Below are 10039 nucleotides of genomic sequence, written 5' to 3'. Positions count from 1 at the left end.
GCGCGCATAACGGAGATAAAACACCTCAATTACTGGGAGCGCTTGAGGTTCCTAAAACTGTATTCCCTGGAACGCAGGCGGGAGAGATACATGATTATATACACCTGGAAAATCCTAGAGGGACTAGTACCGAACTTGCACACGAAAATCACTCACTACGAAAGCAAAAGACTTGGCAGACGATGCAACATCCCCCCAATGAAAAGCAGGGGTGTCACTAGCACGTTAAGAGACCATACAATAAGTGTCAGGGGCCCGAGACTGTTCAACTGCCTCCCAGCACACATAAGGGGGATTACCAACAGACCCCTGGCAGTCTTCAAGCTGGCGCTGGACAAGCACCTAAAGTCGGTTCCTGACCAGTCGGGCTGTGGCTCGTACGTTGGTTTGCGTGCAGCCAGCAGTAACAGCCTGGTTGATCAGGCTCTGATCCACCAGGAGGCCTGGTCACAGACCGGGCCGCGGGGGCGTTGACCCCCAGAACTCTCTCCAGGTAATTTCGGGTAAGAATGCCTCGCTTTCCCCAGGCGTTATATGAATCCTATGGGTTTAACGCTTCCCCTTAATATAAAAAATATCCAGCGGAGATTTAGCCAATATTTATATACCTCGAACTAAGTAACTTTGTTCAGGCACAGGTACACCTAAGTACAATTATCATACATAGTGTAAAATTACCTAGGATAACCCCATAAATCAAAGTGACTTATTTCCATTGGGCCGCTTGGGCATTATTATTATTATATTTAGGGGAAAAGGGCTCAACCCGTAGGGGTCATACAGCACAATTTCTTGGATCAAGAGCCCTTCACCGGCGTCAAGATAGGGCTCAACACGGTGTCAGTTCTGGTGACTCTATAAATCCCCAACAAAGCAGCTTACGACAGTAAGGCTTCATTCATACTCATTACACTGGTTTTAGATTTTACAATTGTCTTATATAGTTAATTACGTATAAATTACATCCTATAAGTAAAGTTTATTTAGGCACAGGTACACATTAGTACAGTTATCGTATATAGTGTAAACTACCTAGGATAAACCAGAAACAAGTCAAAAGAAACCTGGAACCTCTAAACAAACCACGGTTGCTGAAGAACAGAGGAGGAAACCTCTAAGTAAATTGACCCCTCAAGGGAAGGTTCTTGACGCTGGTGAGGGGCTCTTGATCTAGGGAATTGGATCTGTGCTTCGGTTCTCTGAATTGAGCCTGAATACCTTCCATACCCCTCACATGAGCTGTATAATCCTACGGGTTTAGCACTCCCCATGATTATAATAATAATAATAATCTAAGAAAATTGAACATATAAAAAATAGGCAGTAAGTTTTTGGGCTTCAGCGTCGATCTTAGTGAGCTGATGTAAATAAGTTTATTTAGGTACAGGTGTACATAATTACAGTAATCATATATAGTATATAGTGACATAGGTTTAAATAATAAGATATTACAAGGATCCCAGTGGAAATAAGTCACTTTGACTTTTTGGGTTATCCTAGGTAATTTACACATATGTTAATATGTAAGTAAGTTTATTCAGGTATACACACAGTTACATAGATTATCATACATAGCAGCATGTGTAGTGAACCTAGGATAACCCAAAAAAAAGTCAGACGAAGTGGCTCATTTCCATTGGGGTCCTTGTATGTATGATAATATGTGTATCTGTATTTATGTGTACCTGCAAAACAAACTTAGTTACCTAAGAGGCATCAATCATATTCCGCTCAGCAGATATTCTACAGTTTGAAGAGAGACCAGTTACTGACTTGACAGGCAGGTGTGTGGACCCTCCACTTTGTCTGGGCTTAGACAAGGTGCACCTGTCCTTAGTGGGAATTTTTTGCCATGTTTTAATTTTTTAAGAGAACTCCTGTTCCTTTTCATTTCATTACCCAACTTAGGGGATTATTTTTTCCTCAGACACTGTGAAGGAAGGTTCAGTATGGCATAACTTATGATGGCCCTTTAAACTTTAAATGTGAAATAGGTTTTTATTTAGCTTTATCAATTTTACAAGCTAAAATCTGTTATCCTACCTCATTTCAAAACCCAGCCCAATCAAATCAAATCAAAGTTTATTCTCTATAAGGATTACAATGCAGGGTTTACAGATTTTGGTTATTGTGTGGTTTACATGTAATAATCTGAGATATACTGCCACCCCCAAGGATATCACCTGCACCAGTTGGCTAACACCCAGGTACTGGCTTACTGCTAGGTGAGCAGGGACGGCGGGTGTAAGGAAACATGCCCAATGTTTCCGCCCGCACCAGGGATCAAACCACGGACACTCAGTATGTGGGATAAGTGTGCTACCAACTACTGGTCTTGTATAGTAACTCGTATAGCAATTAACCTAGGATACAAATACAGAAAAAGAAGTCATTATTTCAAAATCACTGTACCAACAAAACATAGTAATCTGCAAGCCCATGGAATGCACAGCATTTCAGGCAAAACCTAGATTATACTTATAATCTAATGGTTTTATTTTTTATTTCTTAAGGATGTACAAATCAATATAGTCAAACACTTCGAGAATCCCAGTGGATCCTTGATGAACCCGCAACAAGAACAGACAAGAAGATTCGCTTTACTCTGAATGTTGGTGACAAATTCTTCATATTACTCTTGAAATTATTGCTTTGTTGCCTGAGCAGCTAGTGTATTGTTCTCATCCTTTAAAATATTTTGCAAATTTTAAACTGAACTGTTTTAATTGCAGTACCTGTCAGTGAAGCAAGCCTAGAATATTACTTTTTTAAAATATTGGTAAACAGTATGCCATTTTCCATTTGTCATCTAATTTACCACCTTGGTAATTTGGACATTTTAGCCATCTTTTTAAACCATCTTTTAATTAGGGCTTGTAAGCTTATGCTGTTGTCTACTAATTTATCTTCTTGTACATTAGTGAAATCCTGTACAATTTCTGAAATGGATAGCTTAGTTTTATACTTTTATAAACTCTATAGTGCTTTTGTATATGGTCCAATTATTATTTTACTGTTATCTTCCAATAGTATAGTAGCTTCTGTGTTTCCACTTTAGGGATTTAAATCTTCTTCATTTCAGTTGGCTGTTTAGGGTTCAACGCTACATCATCTAATGTAAACACACAGCAACTTCTTAGTAAAACTCTTGACTTAATAAAACTTGATTTAATGGACTTCAGAAAAAATTTTTTTTATTATTATTAACACACTGGCTGATTCCCACCAAGGCAGGGTGGCCCAAAAAAGAAAAACTTTCACCATTATTCACTCCATCACTGTCTTGCCAGAAGGGTGCTTTACACTACAGTTTTTAAACTGCAACATTAACACCCCTCCTTCAGAGTGCAGGCACTGTACTTCCCATCTCCAGGACTCAAGTCGGCCTGCCGGTTTCCCTGAATCCCTTCATAAATGTTACTTTGCTCACGCTCCAACAGCACATCAAGTATTAAAATATATAGGACAAAATCCACTGTGTGACATAGTCACACTAGTGTGACTTGTAGGACCATCCTCCCTTGATGCACCTCATAACTGCAGAAGGTTGCCAGAAATCCTCAAGAGGGTAAACAAGAGATTTTCTTATCCTCTACAGAGCCATCCATATTGTATATAACTAGTGGTAAAGAAGGTCATATGAAACAAATGAAAAGATGTCTACTCTTGGCACTCTTAAGTAAGATACTTTATTTCAGCATGATACATTGTGTGTACAGAGGTGAATGACATTTAGGTGTGCATGCAGAAAGCCCCCTACAAGTCACACTAGTGTGACTTGTAGGACCAGTTGACAAGTCACACCAGTGTGAATTGTCAATGGTCCAAGTTGGACCGAAACATTGTCATATGGGGTTATTTGTGTATTGTTCCAGTCACAGTATTGTACATTTTTGTTCTTCTAAAATTATATTTTGTTACTTTAGAGTTACTGAACTGTAATTTCTTGGGTGGAGAATGTGAGTGTAGCAGATATTTTCCACAGTACTTTTACATCAGCTAATATACACTACAGATATTTCCAGGGTTAGACTTTGATATGAATTGTGGTAGGATAAGATAGCTTAAATTTGGAGGTTAATTTTCATCCTCTTTATTTTCAGGTTAATGATGAATGTTAAGCCTATACTGCAGTTAATTGTGAAATGCACTAGGGATGCAGGGCTTCACACTTGTGCACCACTTCAACAAATACAGAAATTAACAAGGCTGCGAGTTATAGATAACAGTGAACTTGGGAAGTCGGCAATGTTGGAAGGTCGGCCACCAAAATGTATTCACATCTATAGCAAGATAAGATTTGGCTATACAGGTAGGGGAAGCTTATTTCTGAGGTACAGTAAATCGTTTTAGCTGATGACCTATTTCAGTTTCTCCAAAATATTGATTGTTACCACACTTGAAAATATAGCACCTTATTCATTATCAGGTATTTATTATAACTAGATAATATGTGTGATAATATGTAGATAATATGTATGATAATATGTGTGATAATATGTAGATAATATGTATGATAATATATGTGATAATATGTAGATAATATGTGTGAAAAACCTAATGGTGCAATTTTAAGAAGCAGTGTTGGTTGGCTATGCCATTGATAGGATGGATAATGAGAACCTTCAAAACTAGGAATGCCAAGCCAATGACAATTCTCTTCAAATTGCTTGTTCTCTCTAGACTGGAATACTGCTGTACTTGAACTGCCTCCTTCAAGGCAGGCAAAATTACTGACCTGGAGAGTGTACAAAGAACTTTCACAACGCACATAAGTACGATAAGGCACCTAAATTACTGGGAACGGTTGAAGTCCCTTGATTTGTATTCCCTGGAACGCAGGCGAGAGAGATACATGATAATATACGGTTAGAAAATCGTAGAGGGATTAGTACCAAACTTGCACACGAAAATCACTCCCAATGAAAGCAAAAGACTCGGCAGGAGATGCAACATTCCCCCAATGAGTACACTGAGTATGAATACACTGAGAGACAACACAATAAGTGTCAGGGGCCCAAGACTGTTCAGCTGCCTCCCAGCATACATTAGGGGGATTACCAATAGACCCCTGGTTTTCTTGTGTTGTTGGGTTCAGAAACTAAATGCATATGGTGTGAATATACATTATTTTTATCACACATATTCAGGTGATGCGTTAAACCTGTAGAGATCACAAAGTGCCTGGGAAATGGGAGGCAATCAGGTTTGATACAAGGAAGGGGAGGACAAGTCTAATGCCTTGAGTCAAGGGCCCCTCATCAGTTTCAAGGAACCTCCATTGAGGGAGGAGGGTGTAAATATACAATGCAGTGTGGTAATAATACAGTATAATCATTTTATGCACTAAATCCATTTGGGTCATACAGTGCTGTGGGTAGGGGTTTTCAAGGTGATAGGGGTTAATGGAGATGAGGTTAATGCAAGTGTAAGATTGAAGTCATAGTTGGTAGAATAGGTTAATTCCATTAAAGTCAGAGAGTGAGTTTGCATCAAAAGTGGGACTTTCAGCAAGGAAGTCAGTGAATGTGTTAGGGCAATGTAGATGTTGGATGTGAATCCTGATAGAGAGGACACTATTAAGATAGGGCAAACTAACAATGCAACATGGCAGTCCTTGCAGAGTAGTGCCATTTGTTTCTACATGTGGTTAACTATGGTTAAGTATCCTCTCAAGGGTATTGATTTACATTTCCTGTGGCTTTTTAGGGTAATTATTATTATTATCATGGGGGAGTGCTAAACCTGTAGGGAATATACAGCACTTGTGGGGGGGGGAGGGATGGAAGGCAGTCAGGCTTAATTTGGGGAATTGGAGCAGATTCAATTCCCGAGATCAAGAGCCCCTCACCAGCATCAAGGAATCTCCCTTCAGGGTTTTAGGGTAATGACCTATATTATTATAATAAAAAATGAAGCACTAAACCTACAAGGGTCATACAGTGCAGTAATGATCTATAGCTCCTGACCCTTTTGAGGATATTAAGCTACATATCATTGTATGACTTCAGATTTGGCACTTTTTTCAGAATACAGTGTAATAACACTGAAGTAATAAGAAACTGCAGGTGCTAGGCTTCTTGAATGTTGAGGTAAAGCATCGAGAGCAGGGGTGTGTCACACTTGTGGGTTTAGTGCCTAGTTTCAGTTGTAATAATAAAGCACCTGGACTTCTCATGGGTGTTGATCTCCAGCACCTGGACCTCATGAAGGGCTCCTTAGCATTATAATGGAATTAAGCTGTAATTCCTCTGCCTCTTGAGGGTATTGAAACAGCTATTAAGACTTGTATGCATTGATCTACAAAGGGCTGTGGTTTTTGTGATATGGAGAATATACCTCATGGACCATGCAGCATTATTAACCCTTTCAGGGTCCGTGCCGTAGATCTACGGCTTTATGTTCAGGGTCCAAACCGTAGAGCTATGCCATGAGCTCAGCTCACTCTGATAAGCTGTGAGCAGTAAATTTGGGCCTAGATATGAGAGAATACATCTATATGGTATGTGTGCACCACATAAATCAAATCCTGCAGCACAGGACTGAGACCGTAATTTTCGATTAAAACAGCGACTTTGCAGTGTTTTTTCGTATGTTTTTTATAGTTGTATTTGCAATTTCTTGGTCTCATTTGATAGAATGGAAGATATACTACAGAAATAGAGATGATTTTGATTGGTTTTGATACTGGAAATGGCTTGAAACTGAGCTCTAAGTAGCAGAAATGTTAAATTTTTGCCGATATTCAAGAGTAAACAAATGACCTCACAAGTCTAATACATGACACCTGGTGGGTATAATATACATTCACAAATGTGGTGATATTATTTATACAATTATTACAGTATTGCATAACAGTAAATCTTCTATTTTTTGGTTTGAATAAAAATTCATTATGTGAATAAAAAATCAAAATGGAATTCATTTGTAAAGCCTGAAAACTTTACTGATGAACAGAGGAAATGTTAGTTTAGTGCCAGGAATGCCTGCATTGTTTATTCTGAACCCTGTTTTGAAATTGGAATATTTTGAACTTTGCATTAAATTGGCCAAATTACCAATTTCCGGTCACTTTATTTTGTTGTTGAAACAGTTGACTTGGTGATTTCTTGTGCTCAATCGATAGAATAAAAGTAATACTAGTGAAATAGCAAAGAATTTGGTTGACTGGATTACTGTAATTGTCCTAAAACGGGAGTCAAAGTTGGCAAAATCGCTGATGCGTAAATATTGCCGACACATCAAAATTTGTGAGAGCATAATTTTGTCAATTTTCCATCAAATTTCGTACTTTTTGTTTTATTGCCTTGAGAAAAAGATTCTCTACCATTTCATAAGAAAAAATAACAAAATTATTTTTTGAAAATTCTTGGACCCTGGTGCACACTTTGAAATTTGGCCTCTGGACCCTGAAAGGGTTAAATTACATTGAGCTATGTTTTCATTGTTACACAAAAGACTAAAACAAGTGAAACCCAACTACTAGGAAAAGGGATGCGGGAAAGTGGAAAATTACTGGATAACAATACATAGGAATGGTAATATGGCCAGGTCTGAAAGATAAGTGTAAACAGAGAGATTGACTCCTTTTACTGCCACTGTCAAGGGGGGAATTGTTTTGATGCTGGTGAAGAGCTCTTGATACAAGGAATTGTAGCTGCCCTTTCCTTCCTTGGATGAGATCTGATTACTTCCCATTCCTCCCTATGGATTTAGCACTTCCCCAAGAATATAATACTGTATGTAATCCTTGTTACTACTTAGAATGTGAATCCATTTTAGAGATCTTTCTTGTACAAGTTCCAGTTGTCCATATAATGAGAAAACAGGTAGGAGAAAGATAAATTTCTGGGATATATTTCATAGCTATGTATGAAAATGTGAAAAAAAATAACATGTCTGTAGTATGTTATGTGAAATATAAAAAAAAAGTAGGAAATGAGAAAATGCCAGATATTCTGGGGGTGCCAAGTATGAATACTGATAGGGTGGGACATCCACTTTGGATTATTATAATAAAAAGAAGTGCTAAACCCACAAGGGTCATACAGCACTGCCATCCACTTTGGAGAGGAATATTTTTTCTTATTATTTTTATATCCTAAGACTTGGGAAAATACTTCAAGCATTTTTTATGTCTTTTAGTCTCTTCTCAAAAATCACTTACTCACCCACAATTGTATCTCATATGTGTCTCATTATTGTATCTCATAAATGTCAACCTGTGACCCAATCAAACTTTGTTACTATTTAACTTCATTACCTAACAGAATACTCCATTCTACTGATTACACAGCAACACAGTAAATGACCATATGACCTGTCTTTGTAATACTCATTTGTACTAAATTGTTATCTGTTTTAGAACAATTTTTGTACCACTGAATATATCATTGCTTAGTTAATCTTAAGTTAATTTTAAGCCTGCCCATAATGCTCTGCTAACAAGGGGCTTTGGCATGTTGCACTTTAAAAATTGTATTCCTTGTACTTCTCTGTATCATGTTCAAATTAAATAAATAAATAAATACTGATTGTACAGCAATGCATGCAACCATACGACCTGTTTTTGTAATACTCATTTGTGCTTAATTGTTATCTGTTTACAATGTTTTACCACTGAATACTTCATTGCTTAGTTAATCTTAAGTTAATTTTAAGCCTGCCCGTAATGCTATGCATTCAAGTGGCTTTGGCATGCTGCATTTAACTGTATTCTTTTGTACTTCTCTGTATCATGTTCAAATTAATAAATAAATAAATTGCATCTTTTAGAAATTTTGTTTGGACAATCTAATTAGGTTAGTAAATGCTTGGATCGTGCCCTAGACTTCATAATCATTTGATCTCAAACTTTTGGTGAGCAGTGTTTTTTTTTTTTTTTTTTTAGTGAGCTGTGTATATTGGAGTGATGTTTATTTAATGGAAAAAAGCCTTATCTCTTTATGTACAACTTTCATTTGCTAAGGCCATTGAATATCTTATAATGGTACTGTATGTCCTAAATGCTGAAATAAGAGTATTTTTTTTTTTATTAACACACTGGCCGATTCCCACCAAGGCGGGGTGGCCCGAAAAAGAAAAACTTTCACCATCATTCACTCCATCACTGTCTTGCCAGAAGGGTGCTTTACACTACAGTTTTTAAATTGCAACATTAACAGTAATGCATATAATTTAATGCATTTTTAATAGAAGCATGCTTAATTATCCATTGGAAAACAAAAGTTGCTCTTTCTTACCTCATTTTCTTTCTGCCCATTACATTTTTCTTTGTTCTATCTTACTCGGATCCTTTCCTTCCCTATTTTGCCATTGATCTTAAAGGCTCAACAAAAAAATATATCTAATTAATTTCATACAAACATTGTATTTGAATTTTAATAGTGTTGAGTAACCAGTAAGTCCTGGTGCCTTTCAGTTCTTATGAATCAATTCATTATGACAAATTTAATACTGAAGATTGAAAAACAGGTGCATAGCTTTGTTCCTGTACAGGTGCTATATGACCCTTTGAGGTTTAGTGCTTCTGTAACATCAAAAAAGTATTGTAATCACAGATTTAGTTAAGCACACACATAATTGATTTAATATTCACTCCAACTTTCATTTTTCACCAGGTGACAAAGTGTTGGTTGCCATCAAAGGTCAGAAGAAGAAGGCCATACTCACAGGATGCCATCAGAATCAGAAGCCACTCATGCCCAAGTTTGACAGTAATAACATTGTTTTAATTGATGATAATGGGTCACCACTTGGTACCAGGATACTTTTTCCCATTCCAACCATGCTTCGTCACAAACTTGTAGAAATGTCACGGCCAAAAGGAGCTGATTATACAAAAATTTTGGCAATTGCCACCAGGTTTGTGTAACAAGCATATTTGTAACCATACAAAATAAATTATGTACTGTACATAATTTCCAAAGTAGTCACAATGTTTCCTGATTTTTACATAGAGCACTGAAATAATGGATTAAAATATTAACATAAACTATGTATTGTAGCAAAAAGTTCATTAAAGTGTTCCAATTATTAA

General features: G+C 37.1%; 1 protein-coding gene across 1 annotated transcript; it reads left to right on the top strand.

Annotated features, from left to right (window-relative positions):
- The first annotated feature begins 898 nt into the window (after positions 1-898).
- Positions 899-10039, top strand: mRpL14 (mitochondrial ribosomal protein L14). The gene is made up of 4 exons (XM_053799106.2): positions 899-915; positions 1739-1784; positions 4104-4312; positions 9621-10039. The coding sequence occupies exons 3-4, from the start codon at positions 4108-4110 to the stop codon at positions 9872-9874; spliced, it is 459 nt and encodes a 152-aa protein (XP_053655081.2). The 5' UTR covers positions 899-915; positions 1739-1784; positions 4104-4107; the 3' UTR covers positions 9875-10039.

Source organism: Cherax quadricarinatus, chromosome 66, assembly GCF_038502225.1.
Source record: "Cherax quadricarinatus isolate ZL_2023a chromosome 66, ASM3850222v1, whole genome shotgun sequence".
In the NCBI taxonomy this organism is placed as follows: domain Eukaryota; kingdom Metazoa; phylum Arthropoda; class Malacostraca; order Decapoda; family Parastacidae; genus Cherax; species Cherax quadricarinatus.
The sequence above is the reverse complement of the archived record's forward strand: the minus strand, read 5'-3'. Positions and strand labels throughout refer to the sequence as shown.

Coding starts and splice junctions, on each gene's coding strand:
- mRpL14 (XM_053799106.2), top strand. CDS start 4,108: ATGATGAATGTTAAGCCTATACTGCAGTTAATTGTGAAATGCACTAGG. Junction 4,313..9,620: donor GATAAGATTTGGCTATACAG/GTAGGGGAAGCT, acceptor ATTTTTCACCAG/GTGACAAAGTGTTGGTTGCC.